This window comes from Gigantopelta aegis, unplaced genomic scaffold (genome assembly GCF_016097555.1).
Source record: "Gigantopelta aegis isolate Gae_Host unplaced genomic scaffold, Gae_host_genome ctg5562_pilon_pilon:::debris, whole genome shotgun sequence".
NCBI classification, from domain to species: domain Eukaryota; kingdom Metazoa; phylum Mollusca; class Gastropoda; order Neomphalida; family Peltospiridae; genus Gigantopelta; species Gigantopelta aegis.
In genome coordinates, this window is record NW_024534491.1 from 1 (window position 1) to 21,134 (window position 21,134).

A 21,134-nucleotide genomic window follows, 5' to 3' on the forward strand; every position below is an offset into this window, starting at 1 on the left:
CCAGTTGATTCTAATAATTCAACAAATTAAGTAATTTAATCATTTATTATCATTAAATCTTACGGATGACCTTAATGCAGGTTAACCACAAAGATCACATCTCCGCACTGTGTATCTTCGACTGACAATTCGTAAAATATTATAACATAATTAGTTTGAATAATAAAGGCGCATTATTTGGAAAAAACGCATCACAGTTTCAAAGCCGTACCTAGCTAGGACTACAAACATGATAACACTTCTGCTATGTAGAAACATAACTTAGCAATGAAATTCCATTCCAGTTTAGAAAAGTCATACCATGTATGTTAAATACAATACATGCAAGTTACAATTAAAGATATATACATGAAAGAGAGTATACATCAGTAACTACAAATATAAACGTAAAATATATTTAGAAGGCCATGTATACACTATGAAACTATTTGTTACCAATACATAATTATGTACAGTATATAGTTGTGTTTACTCTTACTCAAGTTAAACTGGTTTAACTGGATTGGTTTAGCCAAAACACTTTTCATTGGAAATGACGAGCGTTTAACAAATGTAACAGCTATATCTGTATAAGGCAGAAGTGTAGTTTTCCGCACTTGAGCAAAACATCAAAACAACAACGGACTTCGAGTCCGTTAGGTTCTTGCTAAACCACTTACTGCTTATCCTAACTGTGACATCATTGACATTCCGCCTTATACTGGTTTAACGTAAACACTTTCCGTTCATACTTACATTTAAACTGTTTTAGTTATACCACATACCGAAGTGTTTTAGCTATAGAGACAGCTTTAGCTGTGCCAGTACAGTGAAAAGATTGCGTTCACAATTACATTTTGATCTGGTTTTGTCATATCAGTTTAGTTAAACCAGTGTAAAGTGTAGATGTGAACGCAGCTTATCATACAAACTCTATGACTATTTTTATAAATAGACAACTATGTACAACACAGTTATATAACAATATTTTTTTATAAACAGAAAACTATGTACAATATATATAATTATATAAGACTATAAGATATGTATATATATATATATATATATATATATATATATATCGTTCAATAGGGGACCTAAACTATGGAAATGCACTTTTCCAGGTTAAATGTATCGATTATTTTCACATCAAAAATAAGGTATTGCATAGATATCAGTTCAGTCAGTGCTGTGTTATTAAGCATCTTGTGACTTGGTCTCGGAAAGTCCAACAGAATGTGTCAGTGTTACGTATACGTTATTCTGTGACGTATATTACCACAATGGTTTCTGCAAAAGAAGAATAAAACCCAATAAATAGTTTGTGCCTCTGACAATCCAAATTTAAGAAATTACAAACATGTGAAGCAAGATAAAATAATATTACACACGAATACAGTTGGATAGTCTGTTTTGTAAACCACAGTTTGGTCTCATTACAACATTTCGTGTCTTGTTGCTTGTCACGGGGATCCTATAATACCCGTAACTGAATAAAACACGATTATCCAAATATCTCTTCTAACTGTATATCTATTAGATCTCTCTGTATCGGGCAGTCTAATACCCGAGTGGCTCGGCTCTAGGTATAATCAGAGATAATATCTTATATAAATATATATAATATAGCACGTTTAGTTCACTAGAAAACACAACAAAAAACAATACACTTTGGAATCTTTATTAACACTACGCTGACAAATGTACTTGCCGCAGTAGTTAATAAATAACAACAAATATAACAACCCAGAACTAATCACTTAATTAGTTAATCACTAGGTGTCTAGTTTACACAATATTCTAATCACTTCACCGTGATACAACACGCACACGTGTGATAATTGAGAAACGCTGCCAGGGGAACTTAATTAATAAAGGAATTACAACTCTATTCCTAACTGGTTAATTTTTAATTAACCCTTAACTACTCATTCAGTAACCTTGTAATACAGAATTAATACTGGTACCTATCACAATAAAGACAATAACCTACAGTTTACCTAGGTCCTCTAGGATGACTGGCTAAGCTTTATCTTACCAAATACTCCTATAAAAATATTAGAACAGTGAAGCCCACAATTTACTTCGTCAGATTACCGGAGACACTGTCTAAAGAATATTGGTATAATACAGTATTAAAATATTTAAGGTCACATCAATCACATCAAGGTTATACAACAGAGCAGAAAAATATATTTACCAGTCCAGACGGACAAACGTTCCCCGGGAACGTTCCAATGTTTCTCCCGATATATCTAAAATCCTATCTATTTATTCAAAATTCTCAGAGACAGCGAATATCGCCTGGGGGCACAACGCGGTACCTCACCTATCATGTGATATTTCCACAACTCCCAGAGACGGTATTTTTTCTTAGATGGCCAGACTTACTGTCGCCAGTTCGCCAGCAATACCCCGGTCATAAACCGCACTACCGGAGTTATTACGTAACTACTGGCCACATGGCCTCCACAACTGGTCTGGGTGTGTATTAGAATGCACGGTCGCGCGGAGGTATTATGTAACCAAGCTGCACACGGCCCTCTAAAACAATTAACATCGCCACAGGCGAAAAGATAAGAGCATATTCCGTCACATTGCTATACATCATGTTCCATAAATGTAACTTTGCACAGTTATGTTTTGTCAAAAAGTTTCTTGCTGTAAAGAGGTAACCTCCCCATGACCTTGACACTGGCAAACTGTTAAATATTGTCTGCGAGTATTAATGATTTATAGATGATAATACAGGTGTTACAAGCTTTGTATTTAAGTATCCCCATTACGAGTCATAGCGTGGTTAATAATAATTATTAGTGTCATAGTGGAGAGGTACTAATTTATAACTGAAAAGCTTCTTCCTGGTAGAAAGTTTTTCTGGGAGTTGTCCCGGAAGATGTAACTATGGGTTGCATTTTCTGCCAGAAACAAGCAGAGTTGATATTTTTAGAATTTCTTGTTTATATTTGCCTTTGTTTCACACCAGTATGGGATGTCAATAAAATGAATGCCTTCATATATATAGAAAAGAAGAGTTGTGTGTTTAATACACCAATAAAATGGGTATTGGATATGCTAATATGCCAATGCAATGCGTATTTAATACACCAATAAAATATGTATACCTCATGTCTTGAGATTTTCATAAAGTTCCATTTTTGCATATGGCGTATCGTCTCGAGTTCCAAGTCCTTCGTAAGTGTTTGTCTGGTCATCAGAATTAACAAGTTCTGAAAAACACAGTTATACTTTACATACACTTATACATCCATACATATATATTTAATTTCTTACATCCAACAACACTTATATGTAAAATATTTTTCAAAACGTCACTTGGGTGTACGACTCACAATACGTCTACTGTAAGTAATGAGACCAATTTCATTTCAACTTATTTCCGTGCTTATATCCAATTAAGGTTCAAGCACGCTGTCCTGGGCAAACACCTCAGCTATCTGTGCTGTCTGCCCAGGACAGTGGGTGTTGGTTAGTGACAGTGAAGAGGGTGTAGTGGCCTTACACCTACCCATTGATTCCTTAAGAGCTCGCTCTGGGTTGGAGCCGGTACCGGGCTGTGAATACTGTACCTACAAGTCCGATGGCTTAACTACTGCACCAATGAGACCAATAACCAGCATTTGAAAGCTAACACACCAGCTGACTAATTAAAACACCATTAAACAATTACCAGTAGTGTAGCATCATATCAAAATAATTAATATATATGGTGTGTTAATAAAACATGTTTATATATACACAAATCAAATAGATTGTATTTGTTTAGTATGTACGTGTGTATTTACGAGTGTATGTGTTGTGTGTGTATATGCAGTGGAATGAGATATAGAGTTTGTGTATATATCTGTGTATATGTGGGTGCGCGTGTGTGTGCATGTGTGTGTGTGTGTGTGTGTGTGTGTACGCGCGCAATAAAATGAGATATAGAGAGAAAGGGATGATAGAGAGAACGTATAAACAAATCAATAATGAAAGTAAAATAAATTTACCAGTACTGTTACCACGCCGTGTGTCGTTTAGTGTTGCATGTTGATGCCTGTAACAAAACAACAAACCAATTTATAGTAGCATAAATGTAGATATCAAATTATTTCTCTCATTCAGAGTATGACTGTTTAGATTCAAAGCTGTACCAAAGCAACAATACAGTGTATTTTAAGGGAGGGGAGTTTATCAAGAGTTAGGTGACATTTTAGAAACAATGTCTCATGTTTATTCATAAAGTAAAATGAAGTCAGTATGGCCATTGTCTTCCTTAATAGATTATTGTTTGCTTAGTATGCATTGCCTGGAACATGAAAGAAAAATATAAATTATGTGTGTGCGTCTGTTCTTATTGCGTCTTATCTATTTGCGTGTTTGTGCCATTATATTTGTGTATGTGATTCTATCACTGCGTGTCTTGGCGTGTGTGTGTATATATCTGTCTGTGTGTGTGTGTGTAAAGGATTCCCAATTACAAATAAACTAATTAAAAACGCAGTGTTATACTTACACGTTACCTTTAGACTGCTGCCCATCTGTCAAGAAAACAGAGAGAGGATATAAGACAATAAAAAGCATGCTGAAATAATCTTTGTAAACGGTGTTTATCTTTTACCAATATGTCCATTCCTGCCAAAAGTTCACTTCGTTTGTTGATCAGTTAAAAAAGTATTAATGGTAAATATATCAAATCCCATACACCAGAAAACTAAGACAAAATACCAAACCATGTACATAAAAGCAATAGACAGGGTTGAAAATTAGCAGTCGCCCGGTCGCCCGTAGCGAACTTTATTGGCTAAGGTCGACTACGAATTTTACAAAGGTAGTCCGTTGGGCGACCATTGATTTTAGTGTCTGGCGAGCATGGTGCTAGTTAAAAAAGAAACACTGATATTGATTTGAATGTGACAAAACACACCACGTCTATGTGGCGCGAACTACAGATCTGGTAGCAAACTACCTAGAACTCAACATGTTCTATATTTTGAGAGCGCCAACATAATGAATAAAGATAAAATGCATATAAAAACATATTAATTTATTAAGTTTTAAACCCATACCGTCTCAAATAACATTTTATTGGGGGTAAAAGTGCAGTGTGCATTAAAACAAAAATTATCTACAAATTACCATCAAACGGTATAGGTTAACTCTTTTTTGTGTTTGATACACGTTTTAAGACAATTGATGGAACATCCAAGGTAATCTGAATGACACAACCATAATACATGATCAGGGCCGTATCTGCACAAAGCAGAGTCGAGTGGGCATTTAGCAAAAGAGTGGATGATTCCACGGATCTCTGTCTAGAATAGCAACTCCTGAAGAAATCATTTGCTGGGAATTTCACCCCTCTTGTATCACCACAAAGTTTATCCCATCCCTCTTGCATCGCCACAAAGAAGACTGCCACTCCCAGACTAGTTTACTAAAGCACGCGCAGTTATACATTTAGCGTGTTTCTACTGCATTATCTTTTACCCTGTATTGAAAATGAGATTTAATATATTTAATTTAATGGTACTATGTAAAGAAACATGTTTATTTATACTGGATTTCTTTCTAATATTTTTTATTTGAGTTGGTATGGGTTTAAAACTTATCAACATGTTTTGATATCAAGTTTTACTTTATTCATTATGAAGTTAAGCGGCAATTCATTGGTTTTCTTTAACGCAAACGGTTATTATTCAACTGATAAAACACTATAGTTTTATTTTTAACTGCAGTTTAATTCCAATGTGATAATCGGAGGGCTAGTTGAATTTGAGAAGGGCAAGTAAGATTTTTCTTCAACTGGCCCTACACCTTGGTTTTCATGTTAATTTTTAACCCTGAATAGACCTTTCATACTTTAAATTTATATGTTATATCTATACTTGAGAACATTGGTTACATCACTTGTAATATAATAATACACAGAATAGAAATTAAACTGTAGTCTCACCTGATTTTGAAGAAGCACACACATAACCTCGTCTCCACAAAATAACAAAGACAGTCTCTGTCAAGACAGCAATCGCAATCCCTATCAAAATCCCTATAGCAATCCCTGTCCCGATTACTTCATGTGATGATGTTGGCAGAAAAGATTCACCTTTAATAAAACAAACAACAATTATCACACAAAGATACATTTTACTTAGAGAGTGGCTGTTGCACTAATAATAAACGTGTCTGTTGTTGAGAAATGTAAAAACGATAACAATTAAAAAACCCCAAAAAAACCCATGCTATACCGACTACCCGAAATACAGAAATAGAATTAAGGGAACATTCCTGAATTTGCTGCACTTTTTAAGATGTTATCGACTAACAGAGACTTTTTAATGATTGCAATTACATATTAAATACATTTAATGTATAAAATATTAGCGGCTGTATATTAAACGTGTTTGTGATCATTCTAATATTTGTACTAGGTTAAATTTCATTTTATTTCCTAACATATATGTTTTTCGTACGTATGAAATTATTGAAGACAAAATCCAGTTTGGGCTTCTTACAAATATTAAGACGACCAGAAACACATTGAATATACAGACACTGATATTTTAAACAAGAAAATATATTTAATATGTAAGTTTAATCGTAGACATTTTGTATTAGTCTGAAACATCATACAATGCAGCAAACTCAGGAATGTGCCTTTAACATGTTCGCTTTAAAGGTATGGAAAAGCAGTACTCAGTATGCGCCACCAACCCCTCAGACACACACACAGAAATGGTGCAGTATTGCTAAATGATGAGAATGGCAGCGATGTTTTATGGTACAAAAAACGATTGCTTACTCTATTAAAAGATGGAAGAAAAAAACGCACCACATTTATGTGAATAAATCAAGATTGGATTTTTATTAATGCACGTCGTAAACAATTAATATCATTTACTAAATTATATTACATCTGCATCGCATATAAGGAAATACGTTTTGATATATCTGTCGTGGGGTCACTGTCTGGGATGGAAAAGACAAGTTCGAACCACCCAGGTGTCGACCACGTGATTCCTCGCACCTGAGGTGATGAACTACATGTAGCCCAGCGTTATAACAAAGCTCTATCTGAGAGTCTGTACATTATGACTATTACCTGGAGGTAATGTCAAAGCTTTCTGTGCCTTGGTAAAGTCTTCGTATCCATATCTATTATAAGCTAAAACCCGCACCAGATATCTCGTCTTTGGTTGAAGATTTGGTATACCAGCTTTCTGAATGGTGTTAACACCGTTTTCTGGAATCACATTAGTGAGATTTGTCCACTGTGATGTTCTGTCTGCTCGGTATTGTACAACAAACGTCTGCTCTGATCCTCCATTAAATCCCCCTATCCAAGCAACTAAGACTGAGTGTGGGTCACTGCTCCATACTGTGAGGTCAGAGGGAATATTCGGAGGACCTTCGAGAAACAAAGATATTTAATGAAACTTTCGCATACCCAAGCATTTGTTATGTAAATAAAGTTAAACGTTAATAAAAACACTATTGTTAAACATTAAAACGCATTTTAAAATGCAAATATAATACAGCCTAAGCGAAATGATGACATACTAATTCAACTAAGACAGGAAAACCATAATTAATTGCTTAAGTCCTTCCTACTTACACTAAAAAGGCTGTTATTTTATGATGGCTCCCGGTAATTAATTTGATATAATCACAAAAGCAATTGAAGGAAAGGCGAAGTTGGAGTGGTAGTAAGATTCAATTTTAATAACAATCCTCGTCAGTGTTCTACAGCTACTTAGTCTGCAGCTAGCAAACACATCTACTCACACGTTGTACAGCACTGGGCGATGTGAGATAAATTAAGACCATGAGAGAATGGCAGTGAGATCTCATTTCAATGGTCCACAGTTACAGTTTACAACTAGCATATCCATATTTGAATAACTCAATGGTCTACAGTTACAGTTTATAACTAGAATATCCGTCTACACATACCTGCTACATAAAGTGTCAGATTCTTCACAAGATCTGTGTTTTTAGCTCCATTTGACACCACAACCTGATAGGTACCAATATCTCCATGCTGAATATCTGTTAGTGTGTGTTTCCCAGCAGCAGTTACGTCAGTTGTAGGTGAACTACTAGACCCAATATTATTTCTGTTTCCATCAGTCAGTTTGTACCAGGTGAACGTCGGTGTTGGATTGGCAATTACTGATATCTTTAGAGTCACATTACCGCCAATTGCTCTTGTAAACTCTTTCTGGAATGGAACTCGATGGTCTAATCTAGGTGAACCTGGAATATATTGACTGCTTACATTATTAGAATTTGCCTCCATACAGATAACTAAAAACTATTTACATGCGTAAAATATGTTGTATTCTTAATTACCTTATATACAAGTTGTGTATGTATTACTGCTTGTAGTAAACTGTTCAGAAATGGAAGAGAAATGACGAAAAATTTATTTAAAGGCATACTGTCACAGATTTAAGGACCTTATTTCTCAAAATATGGATAATAGATAAAAATTACATTAATTGTTGGAAACCAAATCTAGCTATCGGATCACCTTAACTGAACCATGATGGTGTGAAATCCATGTCATCCCTCTCGGCAATTTTAGTTTTTGAATTATGGACCATTGCCATAATTCAATTATTTTTACAAAATGTCATTAATAAATGGAGTATGGTGGTTATTAAGATGGTTGAATAAAGTACATTTAGGGACAAATCAAATTAGTTTTGTTCAGGTAATACTTTGTTAGACTATTAAATAGGTCAGTGGTCTGTGACAGTATGCCTTTAATGATGCAATAACAATTTAATTATGGACATGTGGTTAAGGACCACAGAGATAATGATAGAGAATACCTACTGACATCATTCCATGGGCTACTCTTTTTGATCAGCAACGAGAAACAGCATTAGGTGCACACTTTACGACAAGACTATTTCTGTTTGGACAATGAAGAAAAGGACCAAAAAGTATCAAACAAGGGTGGAGCTGCCGCTCTATTATATTCCTCAGTACGGTTTTTTCTGTTTAATGTTTGCCAGTTAGTAGAATTATGAGCAAATTGCCTAAGTTATAAAATGGGTAATAGTCTAAACAGAAAAAGTGTTTTATGACCTGACTATAATATGGAATGATTATACTATAAACGAGGTAATTAAGGTACTAAACGATATTAAATGACTAATGTACGACGTGTTAGTTATTTGGTCTAAAATAAGTATGTCACGATATAAGTAATTTGACTAAGAAAGCAAACACATTTTAGTTTTACTGTTAGAACTGAGTGAATAACATTTGGTCAATAATTTACACATTAATCATTAATTATACTAATGTGTAACTCACATCTAACAACAAGCTGCACACTTTCACTGACAGCTGACTTGATGTTGTTTCCCGCTTCACACATGTAGTGTTCTGTATCCAGACACCCAGCCTCGTTCCACGTGTACTCCGCCTGTTTAGAGTGTGTTACTTCACGCAGAGTCTGTGATTTGTTCAGCAATTTGATGTGAGATCCTGGATTACTGTCAACATCACATCTCAGAATCATAGGAGTCAGCTCATCAACTGTAACCGGTGTAGAGAGCGAGTTTAAAGTCAGAGAACTGATTGAAGATTGGTCTGCAAGTACATATATTAGAAACAAATGGATCATTCCATGTAGAATAGGGAATTGCTTCGGAGTTAAATATTGCAATGAAAATATTTTATAAAATAATACATGAGTAGATTCTGAGTTAAACCTATAGGCTAAATCTAACTTGGGTATACTCTGAAGTATATATAAATTATTCATGAACTCCAAGGTAATACTTATTTTACAACAATATTTTGTTATTTTAACTAGAATGGCAAATAAATAAAAGTCACAATGACTGGATAGTGAAGAGATAAACAGAACAACAGTAGTGTACTTTTAATAAACAGAACTGGCCGGAGTCTTATTAATATGCACGATAGCTCATTAATATACAAATGTATGCATTACGTCACAGGTCAGCCACAGAGGAAGGGTCGGTGGACGTCGTGCACTTTTGCTAGTGTTGATTAGTTCATTAATTAAGCTAGAACAATGGATAGTAATCAATGCCTTGTCTAGAAAACAACACGAGGCGCGTGACCGCTATGTGCATTTTTTATTTAGTTAAATAGTTTATTATACTATCAAGTCATTTATGTTGTTTTGCAAGTCATGTTGATGAAAGCAGACGGTTCTTCTTTATTATCCAAAGCCATCCTGGCTATAGGCGCGACATAAACATCAATATTATTATCATAGTAACAGTTGTGCATATATACATAGTGTGATATTTAACAATCAAAATTACATGAATAGAGTATATAAAATGTCAATAGGAGGGTAAACATAATATATTAATTTTTAAAGAACATTTCCCTTCTTAGAAAAGACTTGTATAAATATTTTCCAAGATTGTTTAAAGTTTTTATATTTTCCGAGTTCAATAGTTTGATTAACTTAAACACGGAAGGTCTGACGTAGAAGTATTTCTTTATGTAATTTATTCTTAGATCATGGTAAAAAGGACAACTCAGAATAAAATGGAATTCGTCTTCGATTGTTTCATTATCACATAGTGTACATAATCTGTTTTTCTCTTGGGGTATTTTGGCGTCTCCCGACTTCAATACAAAGGCAATGGTCAGATAATCGTATTTTGGTAATCAGTTTGCTGTATACAAATTCAAGGCGTTTTTTTAGATAGTTCTTGACATTATGAGTAGGATTTAGATGTTGATATAAGAATCCTTTAGATGACGAATCAATTATTCTGTTACAATCCTGGATGAAGTGATCCTTTAAACGTTGTTTAACTGTGAATAAGAAAAGAAGTTTTATTTTCGACCTGTTGGCTATCCCATATGTGAGGAAGGCCTACTTCTAGTAGAATATTTTTCACAGAATTTGCCCAATTAAATCTAGGGAGATTGATATCATCTAATAATAATTCGTAGCAGCTCTTTAAAATACAGTTTTTAGTATTTAATATTTTCAGCCAATATTTAATAATTCTGAATTTTCGAGAAGTGGTTAAAGGAAAGCGACCAAGTTCTGCGAATACCATCATATTAGTACATTTTTTACTTACACCAAGTATTCTTTTGCAGAAATCGATGTGTACCTTTTCAATATCTGTAGCGCTATGGTATCCCCAAATCTCGCAGCAATAGCTTAATATGCTGCTAACATAAGTATCAAACAAATATAACTTAGTTTCTACATTAAGGTTACAATCATTAAATTTTCTCAGCAAACCAAATAAAGCTTTGCGACCTTGATTAGCAATGCATTTTTGTGTCTCAACAAACTTTCCATTGAATTTTAATACCAATCCCAGATAATTGAATTCATTTACTATTTCCAATTCGTTATCCCCTAGATACCACTTTTCATTATCTCGTATAATACCTCCGTTACGAAATATAAGAACCTTGGTCTTATCGGTATTAATACATAAATTCCACTTATAACAATATATATTTAGACAATTTAACATTTCTTGCAAGCCTTCTATACTTTCTGAAAAAATAACTGTGTCATCAGCATACATTAGCAATAATAAGTTCAAATATTTCAATTCGTAAGAGTTATTGCAGTGGTTTAACAGGTCAAGTTCAATATCGTTGACAAAAAGAGAAAAGAGCATAGGCGATAGTGCGTCTCCCTGCATTAAACCCACACTAGTTGAAAAAGAATCAGAGAAGGACCCGTGGTGTTTAACACATGATTTAACATCATTATACATTGATCTAATTATAGTTAATAATTTTTCCTGTGACACCGTATCCGATTAGTTTATACCAAAGACTATTTCTATTAATACTATCAAAGGCCTTTTTGTAATCAATGAAACAACAATATAAACGTTTTTTATGCGCTAAAGTGGATGATAGCAGACTATGTATGGAAAAAATTGCATCACAAGTTCCATAGCCAGGCTTAATCCGAACTGGGCATCAGATATAATATTGTGATTACTGCTCCATTGTAGAAGTCTTTTGTTAATAAGAGAAGTAAATATTTTGGATATAACACTTAATAAAGTTATACCTCTATAGTTGCCTACATCGTTAGGGTCGTTCTTTTTGTATAAGGGTAGGATGATCCCGTTTGACCAAGAATTGGGGAAATAAACCACAATCAATAATGCTATTGAATAGCTTGCTTAAAACGGGTAATAAAATGTCTTTAAATTCTATGAAATATTCAGTTAACAGAAGATCATGGCCAGGTTTTTGTCTCGTTAAGATTTGAAATAACATGTTCAATCTCAGCAGGTGTTATTATTTTATCCAATTCTTCAAAAACACTTTCATTATGGGTATTAACTGAGGTATCGTCAAATTCATCTATCATTTGGGTAATATTAACCTGTTCAACATGATCGGTGTTTGTTAAATTTTTAAAATGTATAAAAAAATCGTTGATTGTTAATGACGTATTAACTTGCTTACGTTTGTTCTTAAAACGCTTGAAGAATTGCTTTGGGTTGTGTTTTTTCAAATAATGCAACAGGTTACCTTCCTGATATAAATACATTCGTTTTGCTTTACCTATATGCTGTTATATGTTTTCTTTTTTACAGCTAAATTATACCTGTTCTCGAATGAAGAATGCTTGTTAAAACAAATATAGAGCCTCCTTGTAACTGCGATATAACTCACGGCACTTATCATCAAACCATGGTTTGTCACGGACTGATTTTAGACAATGACCTCCAACAGTTTTACATTTAACAGTGTGGGAACAGTATTGTTTGGTCGAGTCATTTATCAGATGAGTTAAATCAGTAACTGATTTATCAATACTTTCTTTGGTGGGACAAATATTTTGAAAGAGAATCTGTAATTGTTCGGACTTTCCACTTAAACTGTTTAAAATATCAACCTTGCATTCCTCATTCCAGATAGTTAAAGTCATATATAAAGGATTACCTTTATTAACTACAACTTTGTTAAACAATTTCAATGAGCAAACAACCTCGATCAAACAGGGCGCGTGGTCAGAAAACATATTAAAATCGCACACTGTAAAGTCGCTAACGATATGAAGTATGTCGTTGGAGCATATAGCGTAGTCAATACAGCTTGGTCCATTTCTATGATAAAAAGTAAAACGACCAATATTATCACCAGGTGATCTGCCATTCACAATACGGATACCAGTAGCTTTACACAAGCGTAACAAGTTACGACCCAAGTTATTTACAGTTTTGTCTTGAGACACTCTTGGCGTTGAACACTCGTCAGAGACATAGTCAAACAGTTCACCGATGTTACGCAACACTTGATCATCAAACCGATCCAGTGGGATATAATCCGGTTCCGCTCCAGTGCGCGCATTAAAGTCACCTATACACAATACCTCGCCCTGGGTTTGAAAGATCAAAATGTCATTGTATATCATATCAAAAATGTCACAGTCATATTTAACATAAAACACATTATTTTCAGGAGGTATGTACACACATAAAATAAATACGTGAAGTTTATTTACAAATAGGGATTTGTCAAGTTTAACCCAGCAGTATGTATCGGCACATATCTTGACAATAGATATATATTTATGTAACCAATTTTTGTAATACAAAACACAGCCACAACCCTTACACTTCGATCGTACTATGCGGGCGGCTAAGATAAATTCGTTTACATTGAGATCATCAGTGTTATCAATCCAACATTCATTTAAAAAGAGCAAATCACATCCTGAAATAATATTAACAAATTCGCTGTCGCAAAGTTTAAAAGCTAGTCTCCTTTGAACATTCCATGTCATAATTTTGATCACATGTTCACCCTCCAGCCCGTCCTATGTAGCCGACATCGCTCCGTTTGCGGCGGATGGGTGATTGGGGTCTGCGGCGAATACGTGAGGGGGGTCTGCGCCAGATAAGTGATGGGGGTCTGCGCCAGATAGGTGAGGGGGGTCGGTTGTTACCGTTGGCGATGAACAAACGCGCGGTCGTTTCTGTGCCGGTCTGGTATCCCTCGCGTGTGTAGGACTTGGTCGCTGTTGGCGTGGCTTGTTTTGTACTACATCTCGGAACGACCGATAATCGGTGTAATTTGCCTCCTCGTAAGGTTTCCCATCTACAAATAACTTGTCCCGTAACAGTTTCGTCCTGTGTCCAGCTTGTCTCAGGCGTTTGGCTATGGGATACAGTTTCTTACGGCGTTCCTCGATCGCCGGGGGAACTGCTCACTGATACCGTAAGGTTTTCCCTTGAGCTGGTACGCGTTCGACTTTATCAGTACGATATCCTTGTGGTACAGAAAGCGAGCAACAATGGGGCGAGATGAACCAAGTCGTCTTTTGCCAAAACGATGTACATTACCAAACTCAAAATCGTAATCCAAGCCAAGTTCATTTCCAAGAAATTCTCTTATTACGTACTCTGTAATTTCGTTAGGGTTTTCGGCAAGACCGGTGAAGATGAGGTTACATTTCATAGATCGGCATTGTAGATCGGTTATCAAATCTCTCATTTCATAATTGTCCTTTTTCAGCGACTCTATTTCTTTTTTGTATTCCGCGTTGTCATTACCAGTGTTTTTTAATTGTCCGCTTTATCGCTTCTATTTCCGCTTTATTGTTGTCACCTGTTTCCTTCACACAATCGTACAAATTACTCAGACCTTGGAAATTGGATTCCATGTTTCGTTTATCGGTGATAACGTTCTTAACGTCAGCTTCCAACGAATAAACTTTGTTAGCAAGTGACAAGATAGACGACTGGACATCTTCAAATTTTTTAGCATACGTTTCAACATCTTCAATTTTTTTCGCATACGTTTCAATGTTAGAAAGTCTGGTGTTCATTTTTGACATTAAATCTATCAACAGATCTAGTGGTAGTGTCTCAGTCTTGGCGCTACTTCCATATATCACCTCTCGTGTGTTATGGAGAACTGTAGACAGTTCATCGCTTGTCGCCATGTTTCTTTCTAGTGAGTAGTTCTCACAGTTCGCTACAAACGCTTCTTTTATATTATACCAGGTAGTTTATTTGTATCTGGAAGTTTATAGTTCATGTTCTAGTAAATTTAGAAACAGTATAAATTTCTATTCTGCATCACAGTCTGACATCTTATCCAACAACGCAATTTCGAACTTGAAAATTGTGCTCCGAATGTAAGCCGTGTATCGGATTCACAGATTTAATTGTCATAATTAATTGATATTTCGCATTATTGACTTACATGTCTCTTTTCTGTTTCTCGGCAGTCTGTTTCATAGAGTTTAAGCAATCTGCTCACTTCCAGTGTGTATCTTTACATAGTTTTTTATATATTTTTCGGAGCTCTGGATTTTCTGGCCACCATTTTCAACGCATGCGCACACATGAATGAAATGACTATGTCAGACATTGCAAACGTGATGGCAATTCCTTTTGTGTACGGTTTGTATAAGTATTCACTTGTGTCAACATTAATTGAAGCATACGTGTAGGCTATATTAAATGATACTAATTTTGTCTTCATTAAACAAGGTTTCATATTCATTTGGGTTTTTTGATGACCAATGTTTTATTTTTAATTATCAGGTTTGTTAAAACCTTAGCAAGACGAACAAATCCTTTTTAACTAACAAAAAATAACCATTTAATATACCCGTGCCCCGTGAGAGGACAATCAATACTATGTCTATTTTAGCCAGGAAAGTATTTGCTTAGCGCAGACTCGTGTTTTACCAGCCACAACGGTCACGTGCCTCGCGCCGTTTTCCGTATAAGGCATTGAATACTACCCATTGCTCTAGCTTAATTAATGGACTAATCAACACTTGCAAAATAGGGTATGACGTCCGCCGACCTTTCCTCCAGGCGACTGGACTGTGACGTCGTGCAAACATTTGCATATTAATGAGCTATTATGCATATTAACGAGGATCCGGCCAGTGGCCAATGTTGTACTTACTAAAAGTACACTACTAACAACCAAGTCTGGACCGTATCAAATGTGTTGGCATCTGAACACATTACTGTAATTCAGTTTAACATTTACATTTAGTATTCCATCAAGTTACTGAATGCAAAGATCCAATAATTATTAACAAAGATCCAGTTCACTTTGTATTATAAAATATTTGCTTAACAAAATATTGTTATGTAGAGGATCCCCTCGGTAGTAGCTGTCTTTCTATAAACGAGGCACTAGATATTCATATATATTAATAATTATCAACATTATGTAGCGTGGATGTCACAGCATGGTGTTCGGGCGCGCACTCCTCTCATGAATCATATTCAAATTGTTTTAAAAGACCTATATACACGTTGTTAAAGTTCTAACAACGAAACCAACTATTTTACTCACAATGCACATCTAGAGTAATGATCGTGTCTAATGATTTATGTGTGTTTCTGTTTCTAGCCGTACACATGTAGTCACCAGCTGCTGATCTCTGTATGTTATTTAAGGACAGCACATCACTGCTTGGTTTACTCTGAGAGTTAAACTTCCACGTGAAAGAACAGGATGGAAAACAGTTAGTCGCTTCACATGATACAGCTACATCGTTACCTTCCTTCACTGTCAGTGGAGAAGTGGTGTTCAGCTGGACACTGTCTGGACCATCTACAAAATAAACATAAAGCAAATAATAATTCAATCACTTTGCTGATGGCTAACAAACACACATGGGGTCATACCTAACATAAAATGGGGGTTAAAAATTAATCATGAGACATTCATACAGAGTCCATCTCCAGCTAGACAACAAAGGTTAATTCTAAACTATATGAGCATTAGTATTGTTAGTGCGTTCACACATTTTGATGGATTTTTTGTACGTTATTATCTGTCAGTATAGTGTTGAGTCCCAATTCAAATCAGTTCAATTACTATATTTATTTTTGCTATATTTGTCCGAATGGTTAAGGTAAGGGATTGTCAATGTTAAACTTTGTTTTGTTTAACGACACCACTATAGCACATTGATTTATTAATCATTGGCTATTGGATGTCAAGCATTTGATAATATACTAGTAACATATAGTCTTAGAGAGGAAACTCGCTACGTTTTTCCATTAGTAGCGAGGGATATTTTATTTACACCACCCCACAGACAGAATAGCATATACCACGGCCTTTGATATACCAGTCGTCGTGCACTGGCTGCAACGAGAAATAGCCCAATGGACCCACCAACGGAGATCGAACCCAAACTGACCGTGCATCAAGCGAGTGCTTTACCGCTGGGCTATGTCCCGCCCACGGGATTTTCAAATGCCATACGACTTGTGCAGTCAGTATATATTGTACCTTTTTATTACGTAACAAACACATTGAATGTGTCTCAAACAATCACCACTATCAAACTGATCTACATCTATAATTCTGACTGTATACTGTAGGTCATTTTGAAGAAAAGAAGAATTCTAAAATGATATCTTAAGATTTCAGGAGAATCAATCGTTCATTAAGTAAAAATATAACAAAAGTAGCAAATTAAATTATACTACTAACAGTACACTGTCAGTGTGAACTGTTTAGTTTTAGATGTTGATAAAAATGAGTTGGTCGCTGTACACGTGTACACATTCCCTGTCTGTCTCCTGTTGATGTTTGTCAGTTTTAACTGAGAGGCTGGTGAGATCTGCTGATTTCCCGGAGTCCAGGAATAGGAACATGGTGGTTTACAACTAGCAGCACACGTCACAGTCAGACTGCCTCCTTCTGCTACAGACCCATGTGGTGGTGGACTTAATGTAACAGAGTCTGGACCTCCTGAAAAAGATATCACACAGTTATATTAATATTTCAACAAAATATAAACGCTTCACTGTGTTAAAGGGACATTTAAGAGTTTGCTGCAATTTTTAAGATGTTATCTACTAACAGAGACTTGTAATTATATATCAAATATATTTTTCTGCATAAAATATTAGTGGCTGTATATTAAACGTGTTTCTGATCGTTCTAATATTAGTACTACGTTAAATTTCATTTTATTTCCTAAAATATTTTTTTTCGTACGAGAAATTATTTGAAGACAAAATCCAGTTTGGCTTCTTACAAAAATTAAGACGACCAGAAACACATTGAATATACAGACACTGATATTCTAAACAAGAAAATATATTTAATATGTAAGTTTAATCGTAGAAATAGTTTATTAGTCGGAAACATCTTACAATGCAGCAAAGTCGGGAATGTCCCTTTAAAGAGACATGTATGGAATGCTGTACAGTTTAAATGGTTGATACATAAATACAGTTATTCTTACGTTAGAATATTTCCAGCAATATACATTATGTCATTCCCATTGACCGTGGGGTGGTACAAAACCTCTTGCACGGATTTCGGTGAAGCCTTATTTTCTTTTGTGTTCAGTATATTTTTCATAGCATTAAAGTTTAAGCTGGATACAAAAATGCATATTTTAATTAGCAAAACAGCTAAAATTGCAGAAGATTGACAAACTGGAATACAATATTTACGATTTATCTTTTTGGCGAATTACAGTCACAGACATTAGTTTGAACCATTGGTTCATCTACAAACATGTAAACACATCTTGATAAAGTTACAATAGAGAGAAACAACAGTATGTGACGTTAAAACTTGGAACCTCATCTAAAAATAGACCAGAGCTTGTCTCCATAACCTTTACTTATTAGAGGTATGTGCATTTTTTAGAATTATGAAAACGACATTTCGTGGTTTTACAAACACCAGGATGACCATAAACTCTTGCTGACATAAACGGGCGTACCGAAAAGTATATTCTAAACAATAACATACAAGTACCGGTGAGTAAGTCGCGGTGACCTAGTTATGGCACGCAATATACCACTATCCCAAGTTGTACTTGCATTCAAGGTGTGATGATCTTATATCAATTGACAAGGAAGATATGACCCGGACAAAAAGTTTCTTTCATGTGCAGTAATGCAGTAATGAAAAGTAGGTCGCGGCCACCTAGTTATGGTACTCGACACACCGCCATCCCAGATTGTAATTGCATGCAACGTTTAATGATAAAGTAGGAATTGATAAGAAAGATGTACTCCGGAAACCACAAAACTGGTATATTAGCGAACAATAAGCCGTTGTGTTAAAAACCCTAGCGTCTGTCACTTTAATGAAATATATATCTAGTTACCAAATATTAACTTTAGTTCGCATACGGCGAATGACAACATAAGCATGTGTAACTTTTACTATTGTATAATTATATCTCTCTTTAGGCATACAAGCATGTGACATAAACGACTTCGGAGTTCCGATTATTTCATGTTTAGAGTAACGAATTCTGGGAGAGGTCAAGGGTCAGTATTTCATACATTTGACAAGGGAAAACGAGTAGGCCTTTAGGCCAACTTTATTTACTATCTAGTTCGAAATATGTTTGTTTTGAAATGTCCAAGCTGAGAACGTGAGCATAGACTTCCTAGAATGATATAATTAGCTTTGAGAGATACAGTGTTTCAGATCTTGGATAGTTTGTACATGCAAGGAAATTAGCAGTAATCTTTGGGTGGGGGATAACGGGTGCAGAAACAAGAGGAGTTTGGATCGTTGGCCTACGTGGCGACTGTTTTTGGTATCCCTGAAATTAATCCATACCTGTGACGTCACACTACTGTTCTAGGTGTAGAATATTTTTCTAGAATCAATACCTGTGAAACTGTTTAATTTTAACATCTTATGCGTTCAGGTCAGGGATTCGAATCCATGACTGGCGGAATTTGTACATTGTAAACAAGTACACATTTAGCACGTGCATCACGCGTATCGCCAGTCACCCACTCTGTTTCCGGAATGTCGCACTTCCGCAGTTCGGAATTCTGAAGTCGTGTATCATTTTGACACTGATCTAAGATGCAAACCTGAGGCTTTAATAATATCATAATTGCATATTTCTATTGTGATTTGACCTATAATCTTTGCCTTTATTCATGCAGTCAAATGTAAAATGTCATTCGATATCCGATTCATATTATGATGTATATACCAGTAAAACACCTTATGTAGAGTCTAGCCTCAACTTCAGCCTGCAAACGACGTGGTCAGTTGGTTTATCGTGTAGCGCATAAACCAGTCTAGATAACCGTGGGGTTTTATGGGGTGGGGGGGGGGGGGGGGTGGGTTCTCGGTCTGGCTGAACTTAGACTTGTTGACTATCTTCTAGAATGATACTCCTGTTTATGTATGATCTATCTCTAGATTTGTCGATTTATAACATATACACTGTGAGGCCTGAAGGTCAGTGACCGAGCCAATAATTCGTCACTCACTCCAGTCAGCTGATTGTGCAATGTGATTATCCTTTTATTAACTTTAACTTTTCATTTTAACTGTATTACTTTTGTTTATAAATGTTAAACTCATTTAAAATATTTTTGAATAGTATAAGTTATATGTCGTTAACTTGCCCATTAATTAGAAAATTTGTTTCTAATTTTCATTATTATTCATACTTACCTAGTGCTAGCACAACAAATATGCTATTCAACCTGAGTCATACCTACACACTGCAGAATTCTCACTGCAGATATGCGCAATGCTATCCTTGCACGGGCTATCTGTAACTTCATTCTCGGTTCAAAGTCCACCGAGGGAAAGCCTCATAGGGGTGGGTGGGAGGTATAGTTTGTTGTGCTAGCACTAGGTAAGTATGAATAATAATAAAAATTAGAAACAAATGTTCTAATAGTCTTATTCAACTTACTGTGCTAGCACAACAAATATGCTATAATGGACGTGCAATGACACCGTTAGAGCACGTGAATTCAACATTAATGGGAGGTGGTAACAAAACAGAGGACTTACCCGTACCCAAAAAGCTCCTTTGAAGTAATGACATGGAGATAGGACGAACCACGACATACGGTAACAAGGAGTCAAAAAACCCAAAAACTTTTGGGAATAAAAAGGGGCTTCCCAAAAGAAAAACTCATCCCCATGAAAGGGAGGAAAAACATCTCCCCAGGGAGAGGAAACGGTAGACAACACTACAAAAAAACCCATCCCTCAGAAAAGGGTGGAGTGTTCAACATGTCCGAAGCGTGAATCGATGGCAGTCGGACGGAAACGAGGTCAACCCCTTTCTGTTGCCCTGCGCACAGACACGACGTGTTGAGCTGCAATGACTGTCTGGATCCTAACACGTACCGTCAGGATCAACAGCCATATCCCGGAAA

At 35.6% G+C, this 21,134-nt stretch overlaps 1 protein-coding gene across 1 annotated transcript; it reads right to left on the minus strand.

The window, feature by feature from the left end:
• Window positions 1–1,076: 1,076 nt before the first annotated feature.
• Window positions 1,077–21,124, minus strand: LOC121366404 (Down syndrome cell adhesion molecule-like protein 1 homolog). The gene is made up of 11 exons (XM_041490869.1): window positions 21,106–21,124; window positions 17,455–17,715; window positions 16,303–16,563; window positions 9,307–9,585; window positions 7,933–8,235; window positions 7,082–7,387; window positions 5,936–6,085; window positions 4,496–4,520; window positions 3,990–4,036; window positions 3,105–3,209; window positions 1,077–1,269 (listed from the first exon to the last, which is right to left on the minus strand). The coding sequence occupies exons 1-10, from the start codon at window positions 21,122–21,124 to the stop codon at window positions 3,106–3,108; spliced, it is 1,755 nt and encodes a 584-aa protein (XP_041346803.1). The 3' UTR covers window positions 1,077–1,269; window position 3,105.
• Between the last annotated feature and the right edge of the window lie 10 nt (window positions 21,125–21,134).